Source organism: Podarcis gaigeae, assembly GCF_964106915.1.
Source record: "Podarcis gaigeae genome assembly, chromosome: 8".
NCBI classification, from domain to species: Eukaryota; Metazoa; Chordata; class Lepidosauria; order Squamata; family Lacertidae; genus Podarcis; species Podarcis gaigeae.
In genome coordinates, this window is record NC_139684.1 from 72053456 (window position 1) to 72078053 (window position 24598).

At 46.1% G+C, this 24598-nt stretch overlaps 1 protein-coding gene across 1 annotated transcript in view; it reads right to left on the reverse strand.

The window, feature by feature from the left end:
• Positions 1–296: 296 nt before the first annotated feature.
• LOC310850528 (uncharacterized protein) overlaps positions 297–24598 on the reverse strand; it is a 43172-nt gene continuing 18870 nt past the window's right edge. Inside the window, exons 7-11 of the mRNA XM_083752049.1 lie at positions 23791–23907; positions 22850–22906; positions 21173–21352; positions 809–928; positions 297–546 (exon numbers count right to left, since the gene is read on the reverse strand). Of these exons, the coding sequence (XP_083608175.1) occupies positions 466–546; positions 809–928; positions 21173–21352; positions 22850–22906; positions 23791–23907 (555 nt within the window). The 3' untranslated portion in view covers positions 297–465. The remainder of the gene's footprint in view (positions 547–808; positions 929–21172; positions 21353–22849; positions 22907–23790; positions 23908–24598) is intronic.

The following is a 24598-nucleotide window of genomic DNA, read 5'->3' on the forward strand; positions in this document are numbered from 1 at the left end:
GCGCTTTGCACATGCGCAGAAACGCCAAATTGTGACCCGCGCGTGTGCAGACATGGCGCTGCGGGTTGCAAACGCTGCAGGTTGTGAACGTGCCTCCCGCACGAATCACGTTCGCAACCTGAGCATCCATTGTAGTTTCTTTTGGAAATCTATTTCATTATTTTTGTTCAAAATGGTCCTATTCATTTTCAGGGCTTCCATTGATTGGCTTCTTACATTTCCCCGATCTACTTTTAAAACGTTGCTCTTAAGTTAAAAGTTGCCAGTCTTCCCAACAAACAACAGGCCACACTGCCTTATCAAAATCCCAGTGTTTTATTTGTATGGGTAATGACAGACATAGATTTCTTCAAAGATGATCTAGGATGAGCCAAGAAACCTCCTTGGTGCCTAAGTGCACATTTAGTATTTTTTACCCATAACATTGGAAATGGCAGTCAAGGAGGATGGGATGAAGGAACAGCGTCAGAGAGATCTGGCATCCTTGCAAGCATCTGGAAGAGCAACAGAGTCGCCTGGGCTCACGTTCTGGTAAACCACCACAACCTGCAGGAAAAGAACACCCCAGGAGAAAAAATCAGTCTTGCTGTGCGTTTACAGTGCTGCTCAGCTCCTGAGCAACTAACTCTGCTTGCTATCAGTATTAAGGGATGAGCTCTAGACCATTGAACTTAGAGGGAGACTTCTAGGCCCAAGGTGAAATGCTGTTTTGACAACAAACACCTTATTTGGGGAGCAAGGAAGCAGGCCCCACCCCAGAATATCTTTGTCTACCATGGTCACCAAACTCCACTCTCTTCAGTGTTACCGTTTCAGTGTAGTTGTCCTGGCAAACAGTCTTGCACCCGAACGCAGCGGTGGAAATAGTGATGCAAAACTCAAGGACGTTGAATACCAGGAAGACAGCCGTGATTCCATACAATATGCCCTGTCAATGAAGCAGAGAGCCCAGCAAAGGGGATTACTCTCCATTTATAAATGTGTGTGCATGTGAGAAGAACAGAGTTTGAATCAGACCAGTGGACCAGATAGTCCAGCCCCCTGTTCCCATTGCTGACAACCAGATGCCTCTTTGGGTTGTTGTGAGGATGCAAAACAACATAATAATGCACACAGACACCCAGTGCCCCTTGGACACTGGGGGACCAGGCAGAGCTGCCTAACTTGGCTGCCCCCCTGAAGTGTTCAAGGGCTCCCCTTGCTTAAAAGACCTTCAGTCAAAGCCAGGGGTCAGCATACTTACTGTGCCTTGGGCTGGTGTCTCCAGCGCTGATTGCGTGGAGGGCCGGAGGGCAGGGGAGCACGTGCCCATACACATGTGCACACATTATTTCTAGTGTACTTCTGGGTCAGAGGAGCACCGGAAATAGCTTGTGTGCATGTGAATGGGCCTCCTCCGACCCAATGTGCACCGGAAATAACGTTTGCACATTCGCAATTAACACTAGCTCATGTGCACAAGCTATTTCCAGTGCTCCTCCAACCAGGAAGTGGGCAGCGGCGCAGCGCTGGTAAGAGCAGGCGATGGCAGTAGGAGATGGGGGTCTCTGCAGGCTGGATAAACGAGTCCCTCAGGCCTTATCGGGCCTGCGAGCCTTAGTTTGGGGACCCCTGGTCAAAGCCAAACGCAGCAGACTTAAGCAATTCAAGTAATCCCATAATTGCTCTGTTTATGTCAAAGCATCACTCTGCTCACACCATGACTTGCTCTGTTCATCCTTCCATCCTGTCCTGCCAAGGTTGTCTAAACACACTTTCTGCTGCATTTTCCAGTCATTTTCCTTATCCAAAAAGGGTCTGTTTTCGGCAGGAGATTGGTGTTTCTTGCACAAGGGCGTATCGAATCCACTTTAATCTCACAATCTGGATTTGCCAGGATGCAACTGGAATCCCGCCCCAAAATAGCAACAGTCTGGAAGAGCCCTCCCTATGATGAGACCAGCACTTACCCAAGGGAACAATGGGGATTTATTACACCCACTATACTTTTTCGGATGATGCTCATTGCAGCTCTCTCACCTGCCTATGCAAATGGTAGCTATCCAGTGAAAAACAGAGGAAAATTATTCCAATGCCGGCCGCTACAGAACTCACGACGTTCATTCCCAGCATCCCTTTCACCTAACAGTGGGGACAAACAATCAGATATCATGCCTTCATTGAGCAATCCTGAAGCAACTGCCTGGTATAAACCTCCCCAGGAGCTGTAATTCTGTGAGAGGAATAGAGGTCTCCTAACATCTCTCAGCACCCTGGATGACAGTTCTCATGTGTCTTTGGAGAGAAGTCATAATTGTCTAAAGTGCTTTGATGCAGCTTTAAATGTATAGTGCAGAACGGGCTTCTGGGGACATCCAATAATGTCATAATAAACAGAGGCAGAGCACCACCCCTTGAGTTTCACAAATTCAAGCTATATATAGAGTTAAATAACTATTGGATTCTAACCAGCCATATCTGAATTGATGCATGATTTTGGACATGGTAGCTGCAGACCAATATGGTTCTTGAGTTGAGATGATAAACCCCATAAGAGATACACAGAACTTCCTCTGGAAAATGCATGAAGTTGGACAAGGTAACTTCAGACTAGGAATTCTAGGAGGGACCCTTAAATGGCAAGCAGCAGGCGCCATGAATTCTGTGCTCCATCTTTCATCGCAATTTCCCAACAAGCAAATTAGTTACCATTGGTATTTTGGGGTTCCTGGCAGCTGCCACAGAGAGGGACCCTGAAATGATGTACTGTAAGAGAAGGAAAAGGAAGTCAGAAGCTAGGAACAAGATTCCAAGGGATTTTTCTCACCTCTTGCCTTCCAGTCCATTAGGTCATAACCAGAAAACGATATTAATGGAGCATTACTTGATGTTTCTCAAGCAAAAGTACTGAAGCAAAGATACCCTTTCTGCTGGACAGCTCCACAACTATCGTGGGATTTGTCCATACAAATTCTGCCCAACAGACTCTCTTTGAGGGAGGAGGTCCAGGGCACAAGGGGCCTCCAAGGCTGGATCTGGCACTGTTGCTGCGCCTTCCCTGCTCCCTAGAATGGTCACCCCATCACAACCACCTCCAAGGCCCCATGTCAGCACTGCATATACACTCTGAAATAGGATCCAAGGGTGTGCAAGGTTGCACAGACAGTTAGCTTCCACAAGCAATGTGGAAGGGCAAAGGCCTATGCAGAGCAATGAAGCCCCCATCCCATAATGACTGGAACACCTCTTCAGCCATTCTCCAGCTTCTGACATTTTCACCAGCTACCCCACATACATGCCATCTTCATGTCTCCTGAAGATGAGAAACTGTCTATCCCCCCCCTCCCAAAAAAGCTGAACTTCTCAATAGTAGTGCCTGGTGGGAAGTGGCAGGACTGTACTTGATTTCCTGGCAAAGGAGTCCTTGCCTCTTACTGGAAGAGTGAGGTCAGGTGGTATAGAGATTGGCACTGTGCAGAGCCAATCCTGTGCTCCTGGCGTTGCACCCACATGCCACTAACACCCCAGAACACACGCTCAATTAAGCAGTACTGACTCTCTGCCCACAGGTCAGGTGTGTGGTTTCCCCCTCCCCAGTGGCTTCTATTTTCCACTTAATTCATGAGGCATAATTCTGAGTCCCCCCCTTTACACAGTAGCAGTTGTGGGATCTTTGAGTGATGCTCAGCCTTGGTCGGTGTTGCCTTCTGGTATTCAACTGTTGCAGAGCTTTGGGATCTTCAGCCCTAGAGATTTTGCTGAACTACAACTCCAATCACCCCTGAACTTTAGCCAGGCAGGCAGGGGCTGATGGGAGTTGCAGTCCAATCACCCAGGGACATTCCCAACCTCTCCATCTCTCCCTTAGTCTAAGCTGAATCCCAAAGGAACTTTTTCTTTTTTTACACAAAGATGTGTGTTGGATTACCAAGATTCCGCTCCAGATTGGTACTTCAATTACAATGTAAGAGTAATAATAATAATAAGGCACAGTGTGAAAGGCAGCTCCCAGACCAACTTGCATAATTCCGATGAGTATCTGCGTGATCTGCAAAGACAGCATAAAACCAGGTCTCATTATCACCACACATTCTAGCTGCAGACCAACTGAAAGTTACTTCAAACATGGTGGGGGTGGGCACATGTTGAGGTGAGCAGGGCTGAAGGCCTAAATGGGTGGAGCCAATGCAATGCTATCCAATAGTAAACCATTGCTATGCTCAGGACCAGATTTAGGTTTGATGAGGCCCAAAGCTACTGAAGGTAATGGGGCCCTTTATATGTCCAGCTGTCCTTTGTCAACAACACTTTGCCACTAGGTTTTTTTTGTGTTTAATATATGCTATATGGTAATTTATAGACCTAATAGGTATCTAAAGCCATTTGCACATAACAAGATATGTATTTTATCAAAGTAATTGTTTAACTGAAATACAGTCAAGATGTAGTATATTAATAATGAAATACAATTAAGAAGAAGTATATTAATAGTGAAATAATTATTAAGCTCTAGCTTAAAATTTTTTTTATTCATAACAAACTTAATAATGCAAACACATTGGAAATAACAAAAGTTCCTTTAGAAACACAGTTTGCAAAGACTCATAATCTAGTCTCTAGGAACTTGCTATAACATGAAATACGGTAATAATAGGTGTGAATATATGGTGCAAACTGCTAATAATTATAATTATATGATGCAAACTGTTAATAATAATAGCTTTATTAATATGAAATTAGGTGTTTTAACCTGTACAATGCAATTGTAGTTAATACAATGCATTTTTAATATAATATCAATATCCCCATAGTAGTCCACACTGTTCATTGGGACCGCAGACCTTTGTACCCTGTTACACTTAGTGAGTGTAAAAGACGGTATTTATTTATTTCTTTCGGTATAATGGGGGGAGAGAGAGAGTGGGGCCCTGAGCTATAGCTTGTTTACCTTATACGTAAATCGGCACTGGATATGCTCAAGGTCTTGCCTCCAGGAAAGAAGCAAAGGAAACCAATGTATGCAGAGATGTCGGGCAAGGTTATGGCTGTGCACAGCCATTCAACATACAAGCTGTGAGTATGTGGAGTGTTGTTTATTTCTCGGCTGCAGGGCTTTTTGTCAAGGGAAACTCATAGGAACTGAGGTATTCATGGTGAGTTCTGGAAGTTATTTTTCTAGAAAAACAGCACTGCTGGGCTGCATGTCCTTAGAACATGGCAGACATGCATCTTGCTGCAATTGTTGACGCTTGCTTATTTTTCAGAATATCTCCAGAGAGAGAATAAGAGGCAGAGAATATAGTCTGCGGTCTGAACCTCAGATGAAGAAGAAGAGGAGGAGGAGGAGTTTGGAGTTGATATCCTGCCTTTAACTCCCCCTTAAGGAGTCTCAAAGCGGATAACCATCTCCTTTCCCTTCCTCTCCCACAACAAACACTCTGTGAGGTGAGTGAGGCTGAGAGACTTCAGAGAAGTGTGACTAGCCCAAGGTCACCCAGCAGCTGCATGTGGAGGAGCAGGGAAGCAAACCCAGTTCACCAGATTACGAGTCCACCACTCTTAACCATTATACCATGCAAGGTATCATCCCAACTTCTTTAAAAATCTCTTTGGATAGGCATAGGAAAGGCAGGAAGAGTGTGGCTAGCCGTCTCCTCATAGCAGTGGTTCTGCCTTCCCTGGGGACCCTGACAAACTTAACTTATTTATGTTATTTAAAATACTTGTATGTGGGAGGGCAGGAGATAGGGACCTGTCTTGCGCAACTCTACGCACATCCACTCAAAAGCCATTCCCACTGAGTTCAGTGAGATTTACTCCTATGTATACAAACTGAATTTTCTTCCTACAGTATAGAACTTTTTTTAAAAAAATGAATAGAATAGATCATGATGCAGTCAACATTTAAGCACTTCAAAAATCCAAAGGTTTCATTCAGAAAGATGAGTATGTATTTCGCTGAAACCGATCAGGCATTAGAATGTAGGATGCTAAACTCCAGACATTGCTGAACTACAACTCCCACGTTGGCTGGGGCTACTCTAGGTGCAGAAGAGAAGACAGAACTGACTTCAGAAGCAGGGCTGGGAAGCTGAGAAGAGGGCGTTGCAGTTGCCTAAGGGTAGGCAGGTCTAAAATGTTATGAGGAAGGAAGTGGGAGGGCTCTCAAATAGAGCAGGCAGGGGAACACAGACCCTCTAGGTTTCCCCTATATTCCATACTCACCCCCAGTGCCAATGGCTCAGCCCGATAAAACTTCTTCATTGCTTTTGGCATGTAAGCATCTGACTCATCTCTCGAGAAGGATCGGGGGGTCATTGGTGCGATCGGATTGGAATCCATGATGGCGTTTGGGGAGTGGTTTTGTAAAACAGCAACTGTATCGGGAAGAGGAGATCTAAATGGGACAAGGGAAATAGTGTGGGGATGTGTATAGAAATTAGGAAAGGATATATTACCCTTCCTTACACTCGTTTGTGAGTTTAGCAGAGCACAACCCTTTTGCGACAAAACTAGGAAGCTGCTGTTTCAGCTTGTTCAGCCTTTTTGATGAAGCAATCCAGGATGCCTTGATGTGTAGACTGGGTTTTCCTGGTGTTTCCCCCTTTTATCCCCCTTAAAACAACAGCAGCACATACAAAAACCAGTCTTCTTTGAAAAAAATACAGTTTACTCACAGTTCACATGCAGTAGCAATCTGGAGGCAGTCTTAGGCTGCAGTTACAGGTGCATTTGTATGTACAAAAGGACCATGGAGTCTGAGGCTGAATCTAGACACATCAAAGAAGCGTTTCAGTTAAAGGCCTGGTAAATTTAAACAGGGAAAACAGGTAAAGAAATAAACGGGAGTACACAGCACCATCTGGTGGCACAATGTTATATCACCTATAAAAAGGTAAAGGGACCCCTGGCCATTAGGTCCAGTCGTGACCGACTCTGGGGTTGCGGCGCTCATCTCACTTTATTGGCCGAGGGAGCTGGCATACAGCTTCCGGGTCATGTGGCCAGCATGACTAAGCCGCTACTGGTGAACCAGAGCAGCGCACGGAAACACCATTTACCTTCCTGTTGGAGCGGTGCCTATTAATCTTACTTGCACTGTGATGTGTTTTCGAACTGCTAGGTGGGCAGGAGCAGGGACCGAGCAACGGGTCGTGGGGATTCGAACCGCTGACCTTCTGATCAGCAAGTCCTAGGCTCTGTGGTTTAACCCACAGCGCCACCCACGTTGTATACAACACATATAAATCGCTTTTTCTCTACCAATCTAGCTGAGTCCTGAGACTTTGGACTTCAGACTCAACAACTCGCTACATCTCTGCAGAGTAGAGTTGCAGTGGTAGAAGATGCACGGCGATGGCAAGTCAGCAAGCTGGAGTAAGTGAGAGATGCGGATGTGATCAGTATCACAGTTTACAGGTAAATTATGCCCAGAAGTCCTCCCTGCTAGATCCACATTTCGCTGGGTGCCCATTCCAGCAAACAGAAAATGTTGAAGCTGACTCCTCTTTCTGGATTTCCCACAAAGAGGGGAGGGAGAGGGGGGAGTGTGAATTATTGCCCCCTTTTGGAAGGAAAGGACATCCCAACTCTGTTGACCACTTGCAGACTGTCCTTATTTTCTGGGTGGGCTTCCAGGACATACTTGCAAATTTCAGTAATGGAATTAAACTGGGTTTGGCAAGCTTGCCCAAGAAAACTGATTTCAGATCATAAGAATCTTACATTTCACAGTAAGGAAAGTGACGGAAAATGCACTGGAAAGTCCAGAGTAACAACTGCAAAATTATTTGTGGGGAGTTCATACAAGAGAGTGGGAATGATTGCTAAACAGCAGGCATCTGACTCCTTTGAAAACTTGGTGCAATCAAATCAGGATGAAATCTCGAGAAATAGGTCAGCTGGGAATAAACTAATTAGGGAACTGTCCTAGAGGAAGACGCACAGGGATGTAGGATCCAGAGGATCCCTGGTTGTTCTGCCAACTTCCCAGCACACCTGGGCTATGCTCCCAAAGTAAGAGAAATGGAGGTGCCTTGAAACTGAACGAGAGAATCCAAACGCCACAATATAGCAATAACTTTGTTACTTTGTACCAAGCAAAATGTCCCAAAGTTTGTGAGCAAACTTTTGAGTTCCACAGAATTCTTTCTCAGGCTGAATGAGGTTGGTGTGGCAGGAACAATTGGGGCTAATGAATAGGCTTGCAGATTATTAAAAAAAATAAAAATAAAAACTTTTCAGAGGGTGTCCGCAGTGGCGTAGCGTGGGGGGTGCAGGGGGGCCGGGCGCAACATCTGGGGGTTAGGGTTAGGGGGCGCAAAGGGTTAGGGGACGCAAATTACTTGCCTTGCCCCGGGTGCTGACAACCCACGCTACGCTACTGAGTGTCCGGCGAGGGCACCAGTGGCTCATGTTGCTTTTAGCATCTCACGCAGGGTGGGTTGAAGTCGTGCTGCGCACTCGGCTTCAGATCCCAGTTGTGAGAGCGCCCTGCCAGCCGGGGCAGAGTGTCGTGTGTGCGCGCGCAGCCATTGCCTAACCTTCGCGCACGAGCTTTGTGCAAACGCATCAGGATTTGTGCTCCATAAAACGACTCGTTCAGAAGTGACCTTTAACGGCTCGTGCTGAATTTACGACAGGCTGAAAACTGTGCCTTCAAATCAGGATGATTTCTCAGTCAACAGCTGGAAAGGACCTCAAGAGGAAGCTATCCTGCAGAAAGACGAGCCGCCGCCTCTCGGGATGAGCAGGGTTATGAACCAGAAGATTTCGCATTGCGCTGGAGATTTCCCTAAATTTACGACAGTTGAAAATAGTGGCAGGCTGGAAGTGTCCTAATTGGCATCCCAATGGCGAGGGATGGAAACAGGAGACGTTCTCCCTCCCTTCCCTTGCAGGAGAGCGGAGAGACTGAGAGCAGCAGGCGCACTTGGCAAAGCTAACATAAATCCTGGCTACGCCCATGACAACTAACCCGGGACTCCAAACTGCCCGTCCTCCTCCTCAGCGACAGGTTCTTCCTTCTGCCTCGGAGAAAAAGGAGTGGGAAAGAGCTGGTTCCTCTGGCTGGGACCCGGTTCCCCTCTAGGCAAAGGCAACCACCCGTCAAGGCTGTCACGCAGAATACAGACCGTGGTGCATGGATCCTTCGCCTCCTCTGGCCCCAAGAGCGCGAAAAGACGTCCCTGCGCCGCTGGGATCTGCGGGATGGTCGAGGAGTCCCGGCCAAACGGGATGATGGTTAACTAGCGGGGCTGAACTTTGGGGAGAAGATTGGGGAGGGGAGGGGGGAATGGGGGGAAGTGCGAACTTGTCACGGACCTGCTCAGAAAGAGATCTCGCTTGCAATTCTTGCTTCTCAGCTGCCGCTCCTTTCCTGACGGTGCAATCCTAGGGGTGCTTACTCGAAAGAAGTGTCAGCTGATCTCATCAGAGCTTCAGAAATGGATGCGGACAGATATTGGGTAACAGTTTAGATTTTGCTGAATTCCAGTTTGATGAGAACGCGGGCTTTTAATTGGCTCTGTTTGTTCACGTCAACGTTTCCTCTCCGGATACTCCGACTCCGCCCCACTCTCTCCCAGTTGCATCACACATCAAGATTCAAAACACTTTGCACTTGTCCAGTTAAGGGTTATAAGGGTCTCCCCTATTTTGCTCGATTTTGCCACTTACCCGCCCCATTTTTCATCGTTTAGTCCGGTTTTGTTAGCTGTGGGGAGGAAAGGGGTCTGCGGAACTCTGAGGTCCTGTTCCCCAACTACAGGAAAAGTTAGAGGGGCCACCCTTCTGGTTTCTGAAGATTCCTCCTGTATTGGCTGCACTCCACCCAGTCTCTCTCTCTCTCTCTCTCTCTCTCTCTCTCTCTCTCTCTGCCAACAAAACAAGAAGCTCGCTTTTCATTTTCAAAAAGGAAGAAGGCAATATTCTTAGGAAGGTGTATTTCATGCACAAGACCACATTCAATACCCTTATGCTATTTGGGAGAACATAGCATCTTGCTTAATTCTAAAAATGTGGTCAGAACGTGGTATCAGATTTTATATGGGATGAGGGAATTAGAACTCCAAATATAATTCAGAACAAAGGAAGGAAGGTAGATATAGTATCTATTCCCAACATTAACATTCCTTAGTAATAGCAGCTTATTCACCCTATTTAAGTGCATGTTGTTGTTGTTGTTGTTGTTGTTGTTTAGTCGTTTGGTTGTGTCCGACTCTTCGTGACCCCATGGACCAGAGCACGCCAGGCACTCCTGCATGTTCAGAAGGAGCTTGTGGCTTTGGTTTCAGGTACCCCATCCCCACTTGTGTGGCAGGAGGCAGATGGTGATAGTGTTGGAGATAAGCAGTGTCCAGTGCACAGCGGAATGATGAAAAGTACGTGCCAACATGCTCTATATTACTTTATTTACACTTCAAAGCTGGTAATTTACAGAAAAACATCTTCCCTCTGCCGGAGCAGAGAAAGGCATCCTCTCTCCTCTAAAGCACGGAGAGAATCACGCTGAACTGCAAAGAACAGTGAAAAACAGGAAACCAGTGTACGTCACATCCAGTCTCCTTTCCCGTGAGAAAACCCAACAGCACTTGACTGTGGAATGTAAACATTGTCTTGTGACAAGCACTTCGCTGCTCAGTGAAGGAAGCAGAAACCAACATCCTCCCCCTTTCTGTGAACATCACTGGGCAGCGTGTTCGTACAATATCAGTACAAACCCAACTTCTGCACATAGGTACAGTGTTGATCCCTTGATACAATCTTGGACAATACATCAGCAGGAATTTCATTACCTGGCATATAGGACACCGTTACGAGTCCCTTTTGAATACGTTCCCTAGCATGTTGCAACTTTAATTGCAAGTGCTTCGTGCTTTGCTTACAACCTTCAGAATTCAGCAAAGCCAAACATGCTTTGTTGTCCTGGTAAACCTGGATTGGACATTTGACAGGAATTTTCATGTCTTTGCACAATTGTAACAACCATTCACAATCCTTAAGTGAATAAGACAGTGCATTCAGTTCAGCTTCACAAGTACTTAAGCTAACTGTTGTTTGCTTCTTGCATGACCAATCAAATAGACCCTGATTGTACTTATAGCAAACTCCAGACGTACTTTTCCTGTCTGTAGTGTCACTTCCAAAACTTGCATCTGCAAATATCTCAAGACCACCAGACTTCTGATTGTTAAATCTCAGTCTGTAATGCATAGTGCCTTTCAAATACCGCGCTATGCGTTTCAGAGCTTTCCAATCCTTAACAGTAGGATTGTTGACTTGTCTGCTTAGCAAATTACAGCTAACAGCAATGTCTGGTCTTGAACATCTGGCAATGAAGTTTAGCTTGCCTAGCACACTTCTGTACAGTGTAGTGTCAGAAAATGCTTCTCCAGTGTCATCTACCTGATAACCTGTTGTCATCGGTGTGTCTACAGGGTTAGCATCCATCAGGTTTAGTTTTCTTAACACATCAGCAATTTTACGTGACTGGTGTACTAGAATGTTACCATCTTGATCTCTCTCTATTTCCAGAGATAGGTAGTTGTTTACCTCACCAAGATCTTTCATGTCAAAGTGCTCTTTCAATTGAGCTAGGGCATTATTGTACATTGTGACATCCTTCCAAAAGAATAAAAGATCATCAACATAAAACAAACAATACAGTTTCTTTTGCTCCTCCTCTTTGACAAATACACATGGATCAGCTTTCCCTTGCTTAAAACCTAGAGAAAACAATACTTCAGTGAGTTTTGTGTGCCAACACCGTGCACTTTGTTTGAGACCATAAAGGGACTTCTTCAGAGCACAAACAAATCCCTGTTTTACCTGTACGCCATCAGGTGGAAGCATATAAAGTGATTCATCTAGAGATCCGTACAGAAAAGCTGTATTCACATCATGGTGACTAATGTGTAGATTCTCTTCTGCAGCTAGCTTGAGCATAAGCCTAATGCTCTCATACCTCACGGTGGGTGAGTAGGTCTCGTGATAGTCTTCACCTGGTACCTGTGCAAAACCTCTGGCTACCAATCTGGCTTTGTGTCTGACTATCTTGCCATTTTGATCAGCCTTCGCTTTGAAGACCCATTTGCTTCCAAGCAGTTTCATTCCTGGAACTACTGGAACAAGGTCCCATGTTTTGTTCCTTTCCAAGGAATCAAGCTCAGCCTTCATGGCATTTAACCATGGCTCAGCTTCCTTTGAATCCAAATCCTGGATTTCTTGGAAACTTGAAGGTTCAAACACCTTCTTGGAGCTTTTAACAGCTGTTACTGCTATCTTAGCAAACTCATCAGCAAATCTCTTTGGAGGTCTGCCTTTTGTTGCTCTCTGTGACCTGCGAATTAGCCTTAAGTCTTCAATACTCTCCTCTTCCTTCTTAGGAGAAAAGTGACCTATTGTGAACAATGGTTCCTCTAATTCTTGATCAGAGCTTTCAGAGGGTCGCATAGAGGCTTTCGCACTCTTGAAATCCTCTGAATCACCCGATTCAGTTTCAGACTCAGAATCAGAACCTTCATCAGTGGGTGTGGGTTGTTGCGGTTGCTTTTGACTATCCTCAGTTTCATCACTGTCATCAGGATAACATTGGAAAATTCCCACATTCTCCCCCCACTTGGCATTGTACTCAACACTTCTTGTGAGCTTAATTGTCTTAGAGTCAGTCATCATTATTCTGTAAGACCCTTTCTGATAACCTAGAAAGATACCATGCAATCCACGCTTGTCTAACTTGGAGTTTTGTGGTGAGTGAACCCACATGTCAGAACCAAAAATTTTCATGTGTTTGATGTATGGCTTCTTGCCAAACATCTTCTCATAGGGGGTACAACCAATCGCTGAAGATAACCTGCGATTATAACTGTAAACAAAACACGAGAGAGATTCGGCCCAATAACTCTCTGGAAGATTGGCATCATGCAGCAAGGTTTTTAACCCTTGAAGCAATGTCTGATTTGCTCGTTCCGCAAGTCCATTCTGCCATGGCGAGCGAGGACTAGACAAATCGTGTTGAATTCCTTTCTCAGTCAGAAAAGCTTCAAACTGCTGAGAAGTGAATTCTCCCCCGCGATCAGTGAAAAGAATTTTTATCTTCTTACCATGCACATTTTCCAACCAAGCACAGAATTCCTTGAACCTTGGAAAAGCCTCTGATTTCTGCTTGAGATTGTACACATAAATATACCTGGAAAATGCATCAATGAGAACCATGAAGTACCTGTTTCCACCCAAAGAGGGCGCTAGTGGTCCAACCAAATCAGCATGAACAACCTGGTATGGTTCTGTAGCTTGCCTACTAGACACCTTACCTTTCGCAGCCATTTTTACCTTATTTGCTGCGCATGCCTTGCACTTCATGTGGTACCTGCAGGGTTTAATAGTCATACCTTCAACCAAGGCAGGCATTTTAGATACTGCCTCAAAATGCAAATGACCAAATTTTCGATGAAAATCGTGAATACATTCTGCATGCAAACTTTTGTTAGAACCTGCAATGCAACAAGTGTCATCCTGCACAACATCATCAAAATACAAAACATACAAACGATCAACATATTCAGCATGCAATACATAATCATTTTTCTTTGTGATGATGCACCTTTTGTTCTTAAAGGAAACGTCAATTTTCCGCTCATTCAGCTGTCCAACGCTGAGCAGATTATGCTTGGCATCTGGCACATAAAGCACATCCTGTATCGATAAGTCCAAACTGTGAAGAACAACAGTTCCGTAGCCTTTACTGGGAATTGTGTGGTCATCCGCCTGGTGAATCGCACCTTCCTGCGGTGTAAAAGACACGAACAGTCGCTTATCGTTGCACATGTGGTGGGTCGCCGCTGAATCAACAACGAAGAAAGATCTAGACGTCTTCTGGACCTCTGCAACCTTTGGAGTGAAGCGTGAGACCATTGCCTTGTGCTGCGTTGTCCTGGACACCGGACCTTTGCCTTTGCCTCGGCCTTTTCCACGCGATGAGCTTTCGCTGCGCTGCTCTGTCTTGGCCCTGGGATATCTGCATTCCCTCTTCATATGGCCTAGACGTCCACACGTGTAGCATTTCACTGCCTTCAAAGCTTTGGCGCCATCTGGTGGTTCCACTGCACTATGGGATGACGTCTGTGAAGTCTCCCCCTTGTTGATGCAGCTAGCACCCCGGCGATCCGCTTCATTCAATATCACGGCAGTATCACTGGCTACTGTGAGTTGAGCATTTGGCTGATTGGCATCAAATTCCCCACTTGCCTCATCCAGCCTTCTGCAGCTAGCCATCATGACTTTGGCATTAGCCTTCTGCGTCATCTCTGCTGCTTTAAATCAGGCTGCTTTATACATGCTGCGTCTGTGTACAGCTGCTTCAATCCAAAAGCAAATTCAAAACAGCCTCTGCCTGTGAACCTGTGCCTTTCTGCTTAACTGCTTTGCTTATCTGCAGCTGCTTCAAACCGCATTCCAAAGGCAAGTTCAAAAGTGAAAGTTCTCTCTGCTGTCTTAAATTCATGCTGCGACACTGCTGCAGCTGCTTTACTTTCGATTTCCCCCAGCATAGGAAAAATTTATCCTTCTAGCCTTTTGCCTGTGCCACGGCAAAACCGGCTATAAAAGTTCAAAGTCCAGCCATAAAGCCATTAATTAGAAGCTGGCAGGCTGCCCGGAGCTGTAGCACATACCTCATCAAATCATCTTGACGCGCAGAGATATCGTCCGATCCGGCCCTCTGCATTCCGATCCTTTGCCGGCACTCCAATTCTTTGCTCCTTTGTTCCTTTGCCAGGAGCCCGACTTCTGGAGTCCATTCTCAAAACACTGCGTTTTTCTGGGCCCGGAACCAAATGTTGGAGATAAGCAGTGTCCAGTGCACAGCGGAATGATGAAAAGTACGTGCCAACATGCTCTATATTACTTTATTTACACTTCAAAGCTGGTAATTTACAGAAAAACATCTTCCCTCTGCCGGAGCAGAGAAAGGCATCCTCTCTCCTCTAAAGCACGGAGAGAATCACGCTGAACTGCAAAGAACAGTGAAAAACAGGAAACCAGTGTACGTCACATCCAGTCTCCTTTCCCGTGAGAAAACCCAACAGCACTTGACTGTGGAATGTAAACATTGTCTTGTGACAAGCACTTCGCTGCTCAGTGAAGGAAGCAGAAACCAACAGATAGAACCACAACTGAGTCTTTTTTGCCTTCCACAGGTAAGTTTTGTTTGTTTAGTCATTTAGTCGTGTCCGACTTTTCGTGACCCCATGGACCAGAGCACGCCGGGCACTCATGTCTTCCACTGCCTCCTGCAGTTTGGTCAAGCTGGTAGCTTCGAGAACACTGTCCAGCCATCTCGTCCTCTGTCGTCCCCTTCTCCTTGTGCCCTCCATCTTTCCCAAGGCAGTCTTCTCTTCTCATGAGGTGGCCAAAGTATTGGAGCCTCAGCTTCAGGATCTGTCCTGAATGCATGGATAAGTTAAATAGATTTCCTAAGCCAAAGCTGCTGCGTTATTTTAGAATCACAGAGAGAGAAGAAACAGCACGACTGGCACGTCAACATACCTACCGAGGACATGTTTAGAAAATATTTGCTAAGCTCCCGCACAGCCACCTCAGATTGGTTCTTAGGACTTAGCCCACATTGTTATTCAGCCTGAGGGCTGCATTTCATGGTGGGGAATCTTCCAGGGGCCTCCTGCCCATTGTGGGCGGGGCCAGACCCAAAAATGGGCAGACTTCCTTGTGGCCCTGCAAATGCTGGAGCTTTCCATGTGCACATACACCTCCCTTTCCTCGTCCTCCATCCAGTCAAGCTACAGAAATTGTTACAATCAAATCTGCTGTGAGCCAGGCAAAGACACTCAAGGAGAGTGGAGAACACAGCTCCTAACCACTGCTCTCTGGGATGAGGCATGGATGCTTAAACCCCTCTGGGAATTGTAGCTCAGACCCAAACATGCATCTGGGGACCAATTTCTGAATCTTGTTTACCATATTGTTATAGATTTAGGGCAAGCCCTAGAAATTAATAAATGCTAGGTGTTTTGCCAGTTAACACTGCAGGTTCTTTAAAAGGTAGAAAATATATGAGGGGAAAGGTATTTTTATCTGAACAACAAAACCCAAACAGTAAACCTTCTTAAACAGCAATAAAAAACCCTATAACACTGAGAAATAACCCCAAAGGAACAATTCCAAAGACACAATTCCTCCACCAGAACTTCACCCACATACAGCACCAGATTCAGCCATAGGGAGCCTCAACAGCATTTGGGCCATCATCCTCTCTGACTACTTTGTACCTGCCCCAAGCAGATGGGGCTGGATGTCTCCCTAGCCACCACCTGTGCAAATTAGGGCTCCTAATCTGGACAGTCGAGCCGCAGCTGGGCCTCCCTCAAGGGCAGGGGTGCTCCAGCGAGGACTCACAGGAAGGGTTGACTGTGCAAGACCAAATCTGTGATTTCGGTTATTTGTGATATGAAAGGAGAATGCAAGCTGCAAAGGAATTCCTGTGGCTGAGCTATAAATGATAGGGAGCAATTGAGGGACATTAACAATACAAGGAAATTCCTTCCCCTCTTGCTCCAGGTGTGAACAGAGACTGGGGATTCGGGAGGTGGCCTGGGTAACCGCTCTAGGGGAGGGGGTTTGGGGGAAGAAGAAGGGGTAGGGAGAGCAGAGGTAGATCATAGGAGAGGCTGCCTGCAGTCAGCTTACACTGATGCCTCTTGGAATGACTGTGCCATAAGATCTGGACTAGCTCCATGCACACTGAAGGTGTAAATAGGTGAATGAAGCAAATTTCTTAAAGCCAAAATGGTCTCTGTTGCATCTTCCATTCTCCAAAGGGACATAGACCCTGTGTGGGTGCCTGGGCTCTATGGGCTTTTGCCACTGCTAGGCAGAAAGAGGGGCACCCAACTTTGGGAACAATATATTTGCATGGTGGTAGCAGGCTGCAAAGTGCTACTTGTAGAATGGTTTCTTTAAAGGTAAAGGTTCATCATTGTTCCACCCGATGTGTATGTCTTTATGGGGCCAGAGCAAGGGCCAGAGCAAACTAACGAAACCCAGCTTTACAGCTGTGAAACATAGCAGGTGCTGCTGAGTTGTGTTGATTAAGCTGTGTCAGCAATTGGGTGTAGTATATAAGGAGCAGCACCCAGCTCGCCCATTACCCTGGAGGATGGGTTGGTGGTTGGGTCTGGTTTGTTGATATGTTTAGTGTATAAGGAGTTTTTGTTATTGTTGTTAAAACCTTGTTTAAGTTATTTTTGAGTCCCTTTTTAATGCATGATCTCCCCAGCAAGCTCTCTGCAGCGCTACCATACTGCAAATAGACAACACTACTATGCTCCATTAAATAAATAGTGTAGACGGGTAAAGGTAAAGGGACCCCTGACCATTAGGTCCAGTTGTGACCGACTCTGGGGTTGCGGCGCTCATCTCGCTTTATTGGCCGAGGGAGCCAGCATACAGCTTCCGGGTCACGTGGCCAGCATGACTAAGCCGCTTCTGGTGAACCAGAGCAGCGCACGAAAACACCATTTACCTTCCCACCGGAGCGGTACCTATTTATCTACTTGCACTTTGACATGCTTTCGAACTGCTAGGTTGGCAGGAGCAGGGACCGAGCAACGGGAGCTCACCCTGTCACAGGGATTTGAACCGCTGACCTTCTGATCGGCAAGTCCTAGGCTCTGTGGTTTAACCCACAACGCCACCCACGTCCATGTGTAGATGGGATCACACACCAAAGAGGCACTAACAAAGCTCCAAGGCAGAGGTCGGCAACCTAAGGCCCATGGGCCGGAAGCAGCCTATGAGGGTCGCTTAACCGGCCTGTGAGCCACCCCTGAACTGAGCTGCCCGCTCGGTGAGTCTCACATGCTGCACTAAACCGGCGCAGCATGGCGTGGGGACTCTCTTCCGCAGCTCCGGAAATCACTTTTGCGCATGCCCAGACACCGGAAACGTGTCTGTGCATGTTCGTGGTGCTGGAAATAGCTTCTGCATATGCTCAGATGCCGAAAATCACTTCTGTGCAGGCATAGTTTTTGGTGTCTGGGCATGTGCAGAAGCTATTTCTGGTGCCACAGACATGCACAGACGCAATTTCTGGTCTTGCACTGCACTGGTCCGGCCCATGGAGGATCTCTGTGAGAGTGATCTGGCCCATGACCGGTAAGCCTTGCCGACCCCTGCTGTCACATTCCAGCCAGACAAAAACACTCTGCAAGGCTGGGCTGAAGCTGAGGGTGCTGTAGGAAGAGAGGAGGGGAGGAGTAGCCTGGGGAAAGTCCTGAGGGCCAGATTCAAAGCTCTGGTGGGCCACATCAGCCTATAGACCAGAGCTTCCACACCTCTGTTCTAGCATGTCGGAATCCCTGTGTTAGATGCTGGGAACACACAAAGTTATCTGAAAACAGAAGACCAGAAACAGTGAACAAAGCATAATACGTTTGTATAATATTTCCTTTTTCCATTCATATCTTGCTGCAAGATATCTAGTGCAATTTCAATGATATTTATTTGTCCAATCAGCCCACATCTTATTTGCAATATTTCTTCTCCTCCTCAGGTGATGGATAGTTAGGCAATGCAACATTCGCTATAGTTTGTTTTGAAAATCCTTGCTACTGTATTTGTTAAAAATGACCCCATTTGTTTTAAGGGCTCCCATTGATCGGTTTCTTATAGTCTTATCAAAATAGTTCCATTGTATTCCTCTGGTTACGAAGACAATCTTCGTTCAGCCAGTAAAGCTGCTTGGCGCATAAGTACACATTGATCCTTTTTTTGCTCTTAACATTGCAGAAGGAGATGGCAGTCAAGGAGGGTGGAAGAGGAAGCAAATCAGGGGGAATCGGGATCCTTGCAAGCAGCTGGAAGACCAAGAGCATCGCCTGGGGTCGCATTCTGGTAAACCACCACAACCTGCAGAAAAGAACACCCCAGGAGTAAAATCAGCCTTGCTGTGCATGTACTGTGATGCTCAGCTTCTGAATAACAACAACAAAGTTTGGTTCTTGATAAATAAGGGAAGGGCTGGGGGGGGTTGGACTTGGGACCTCCTAGATGCCAAGCAGATGCTATATCACTGAGCCACAGCCCTTCCACCCACAATTAGCACCTAGGGAGGCTGTCAGGGTGAGTCTGCTAGCTCAGCCCTCAGCTCCATTGCTGTTTCAGCTGCCTTCAAGGTAACCATCTGCAGCAGGAAGTCTTTTGCATCCTTGGAGGCTCCCCGGGTATTTCAGGATCCTGATGGTGCAGCTAGGTGGTTTTCTAATCCATAGTGCTGACAGCAAACCAATTCTTTCTAGCTAGATACATCTGTTTCACCCTGCAATGGGAGCTTAGGAGCTGTTATGTACTAAGCTTGGATCCTAGAACAATAGGCAAGTAGGATCCTAGAATGCAACAACTGATTGGCTTGCAGGAGAAGACCAATCAGGCTCCAGGAGGGAAGCAGAATCAGCCAATCAGACGGGACTCATTGTGTAAATAATGTATATAAAAGCCTGAGGTTTGGGGGGCAATTCAATCACTCTGCAAGCTTTATTGCAAGCTCTGCAATAAAGAGCTTGTAAAATCACTACAGGACTCTGAGTATATTTCAGGAAATGAGCTAAGAGTTTTAGTGGCAGACTTCCAGCCCCAATGTGGAATATCGTTATTCTACAATACCCCTTTTTTTAGGCCCCTGTCCCTGAATCTCTTTGCCTGCTCTGGTTACCAAACCCCACTCTCTTTTCAATGTTACCGTCTCGGTGTAGTTGTCCTGGCAAACAGTCTTGCACCCGAATGCAGCGGTGGAGATGGCGATGCAAAACTCAAGGATGTTGAATACCAGCAAGACAGCCAGGATTCCATACAGCATGTTCTGTCGATGAAGCAGAGAGCCCAGCAAAGGGAATTACCCTCCAGCAAGGTGTATGCTTGTCTATAGGTGTATTTCAAAGAGTCTCGGGCTAGGACCTGGCAGTCCAGGGTTCAAATCCCCACTTGCCAGGTGCCTTTGGGCAAGTCATCTCTTTCAGCCCAGCCCTTCAACCCCACAGGGTTGTTGTGAGGATGTAGACCACCTCAAGCTCCTTGGAGACCTGAAGGAGTGTCTCCACCTCCATCGTTCTGCCCAAACACTGAGGTCCAGCGCCGAGGGCCTTCTGGCAGTTCCCTCCCTGTGAGAAGCCAAGTTACAGGGAACCAGGCAGAAGACCTTCTCGGTAGTGGCACCCAAAATGTGGAACGCCCACATTTTTCTCAAAGAGAAAAATAACTACCAAACTTTTAGAAGACTTCTGAAGGCAGCCCTGTTTAGGGAAGTTTTTAATGTTTAATAGGTTGTGGTACGGTATTTTAGTGTTTTGTTGGAAGCCGCCCAGTAAGATGGGCGGGGTATAAATAATTAATTATTATTATTATTATTGTTATTATTAGTGATCAGGTGGGATACAAGAGCAAAAATAATAATGCACACAGATACCCAGTGCCCCCGGACACCGGGGGGCAGCAGACTAACTTGGCTGCCTAACTTGGCTGCCTACCTCAAGAACCCACAAGGCTTGCAATTGCTTAAGTGTTGCTGGGACAATGCAAAATGCACCAAACGTACGTAATTCCAAAATCAAAGTAATCACTATTCCCCATCTGTTGTTCTGGTTATTTCAAAGCCAGTGCTGTAGCTACAGGGCGGTAAGCCAGGTTTTTTGAAGCCACCAGAGGCTCCCAGCCTGTGTGTGTAAACAAATGCATGTGGGGTCTGTGTGTGCCAAACTGGGTCTTTGACCTGGGTGAAAGAAAGCCTAGTTTCACTTCTGCTAATGATTACGAGAGATTATATTAGTGACACAAATTACTTCCTCTCTTCATGGACAGGACCCTCCAGGAGCTAAGGCACCCTGTTTCACCCTGTTCTGTGTCCCTCCTCCTCCCTTTGCAGGGAGATTGGACAATGTTGGCCATTTATTCAGCATTCACTCAAACTTTGCCTCAAGCAAGTGTTTCCCCACACTTCCCAGTACGTTTATCCATTGCTTTCCTTCTTGCAAAGTATCATCTTTAGAGGAAGTGGGTTTGTGGCCTGTGAACTCTAAATCCACTTTAATGGTACAACCTCAATTGGCCGGGGTGCTCCTGGAATATCGCCCCAAAATAACAACAGTTTGCTAGCACCCTCAGTATTGGTGAGACCTGCACTTACCCAAGGGAGTATGTGAGTTTTAATGCACTCTGACAGTGTATTATTGCCTGAATACTCATAATGGCAAAAGTATTCTGCTTCCCATCCTGGTGAATAAAATTCCAATTGGAAACAGAGCGACACAATTCCAATGCCGGCTGCCACAGAACTCACCACGTTCATTCCAAGCATGCCTTTCACCTAAAAATGGTGACATATAACATTATTTCATTAAGCAATGATATAACATTATTTAATTAAGCCAAGAGTCCCTCAGACCATGTGGTGGGCCGGACTATATTTTGCTGTGGGAAAGAGAACGAATTCCTATGCCCCACAAATAACCCAGAGATGCATTTTAAATAAAAGGACACATTCTACTCATGTAACAACACACTGATTCCCGGACAATCCGCGGGCTGGATTTAAAAGGCGATTGGGCCGCATCGGGCCCCTGGACCTTAGGTTGCCTACTCCTGCATTAAGCAATTCTAGCTCTGTTGACCTCTACAATGGTGACAATAGCCCTGAGAGGCTCCAATACTTTGGCCACCTCATGAGAAGAGAAGACTCCCTGGAAAAGACCCTGATGTTGGGAAAGATTGAGGGCACAAGGAGAAGGGGATGACAGAGGATGAGCTGGTTGGACAGTGTTCTCGAAGCTACCAGCATGAGTTTGACCAAACTGCAGGAGGCAGTGGAAGACAGGAATGCCTGGCGTGCTCTGGTCCATGGGGTCACGAAGAGTCGGACACGACTAAATGACTAAACAACAATCTGCCTGGTATTATATCTCCTCTTATCCAGACTAAACACACCCAACTCCCTCAAAAGACTTGGTTTCCAGACCCTTGATCATCTTGGTTGCCCTCCTCTGCACATGTTCCAGCTTGTCAATATCCTTCTTAAATTGTGGTGCCCAGAACAGGACCCAGATGGGGCTTCTGGGGACATCCTATGGTGTTGCAATACACTGATGCAGAGCCCCACCCCTTGAGTTTCACATAAGGTGGGGAGGGCAGGTTCCATTGTGGGACAATAGCACCCATTTCAGCTTTGGACTTATATGGGTAAATATCCTTTGCTTTGGAAATATCCCACAATATTTTTTTTTTAAATGTTAAAAACTATCAGATTCTAACCAGCTGCAGCTGACCAGCTATGAGTTGTCTGAGATCGGGGCAGGATTTCATTTTTTAAGTGTGTAGTTGAACCCAAAATATGGAGTAGAGGGAAATCATTGTTTGTGATTGAAAAGCTGATAATGTCCTAATATCTTCATCTTTATGCACATTCTCCTAATAAATGCATTTTCGTAAACACTGGGTGGTTGGAGAAGCGCATTGCAAAATTCAACTAAGTGCAGATTTAAAAGGATATCTGTAGCTTTCAAATGCATATCATTTCAGAAAGTGCCGATTTTATACATTCAGCTTTTGGTGCATACTGAATCAAATTTCCTCTCCGTTTCTAACGTTGTGTCAATCCAATCTGACGCTTGGCCTGAGCCAAGATCCTAAACCTCATAAAGTAATCCACAGAACTTCCTCGGGGAAAACGCATGAGGTTGGGCATGATAGCTTCAGATCAGGAATTCCAGGAGGGAGCCTTAAATGGCAAGCAGAAGACGTCACCAACTGTGTGCTTCACCTCCCGTCATGTCACACAGATGTGCGTGCCCGAAAACAAATTAGTTACCATTGGCACTTTGGGGTTCCTGGCAGCTGCCACAGACAGAGATCCCGAAATGATGTACTGTAAGACATGGGAGAGGAAGACAGAAACAATGAACAAGATTACAAGGCATTTTCTCATATGTAGAAGGTACCGGTAAGTTGAATGCAAACCACAGTTTCCCAGTCTTAGTGTAACACACTAATCACTGTGGCAGGGAGGCTCTTGTAGTTTGCAGTTCTCCATTCTCTTCCAATCTCTCTCTGCCTCTAACTCAGCACACTTCCTTACACGGCAGGCATCAATAGTTGGTATCAAGGGTTGGCAAGTTCAGGCATCTTCCAAGAGCTCTTATCTTAGCAGGGGTCATGTCGGAACAAGGCCCCTGGACCTCCTCCTCCTCACCACTGCTGCATCCAGCTACCTGCCACACTGGACCAAACAACGGAGAGTGGGAGAGGGTGGAGCACCAGATGCCACTGCCTGCTTCTACATTGGGTCCCTGCCTAGAAAGCAAGATGTAAGTTACCAAACAAACCCATGTGTTGCAAAGAGAACGTCAGCAATGTCTAGGCAACACAATGACCATGTACATACGCATTAGTCAATCTTTTATAGAATTCCTTCAAACCATAACAAGTCCAAAATGAAATCTTTAGTCTCAAAGTCTCTGAAAACCTTTAAATGAAGCGAAGAACAGTGATTCCGGATACTGACTACTGTTTCGTAGAATTCTTCGTCAGCATGGTGGGAAGATATAGAATTGCTTCATAAACCCAACTTATTTCGAATGAATATGTAAATGAAAATATCAAATGCTGTGGAACAGTGCTCATGTAATAATGTAGTCACTGATATTTTCATCTCTGCCTTACTCTCGGGTGAATCCTGAAGGAACTGTTTTGCTTTTTTAGGTTGCTGGGGGGGGGGGGGTTAACACAGAGAGATATTATATGTAGAATTACCAAGATTCCAGCCCAGAGTGGTTGTTCTATAGCAATGTAAGATCCTCTGTGATCGCCCATTAGGTTAAACACAGCTCCAAATGCAATGTGCGTGATTCCGAGGAGGATCTGTGTGATCTGCAAAGAAAACATAAAACCAGGCTTTAGCATCACCACACTTTCTACCCACAGAGCAAATAAAGATCACATCAGATCTTGATGTTTTTCTGGCATGAATGCCTTCTCCAAGGGGTGCAGAAGAGGTGTGAATCTTCTTCTTTGTGAATGCTACCTGTTTGCTGCCCATAGGATAACTAACCTACAGGGTGCCTATAAACATCAATGGACTCCAGCAATATCCTTATAATCATCACATATCTACAACTAAGAGCTTCCAAGGGCCAAACCAGAGGCAGCCCGCAAAGGATGCTGCAACAATAACAAGCCATGGAAGATGAGAGGCAGCAGGGAGCTGAATTTTAGCATTGCGCGACATTGGGCAACACTGAAATTTTAAAGGCCAAAGTTTGCCACTGGATAAACTTAACATAACGTGTAAGGTAGTCTTGAGTCTTTAGAACAAAACAGAAATGCTCAAAGGAGCCACCTACAGTTCATGGCCAGGGAAATCAGGACCAAGGTCTGCAATCCTCAATGCACTTACTTGGGAGGAAGTCCCTCTGAACTCAGTCTGAGGAGACAGGCAGTAGATTTTTTGGACTTCCTGGTGGTTGCAGTTCAAACATCAGACAGGGGAAGGCAAATAAACAGGCTCACGGGGACAGCTCTGGGGTGTGGTGGTTGGTAGGTGGTTGGTAGGGCAGAAGGT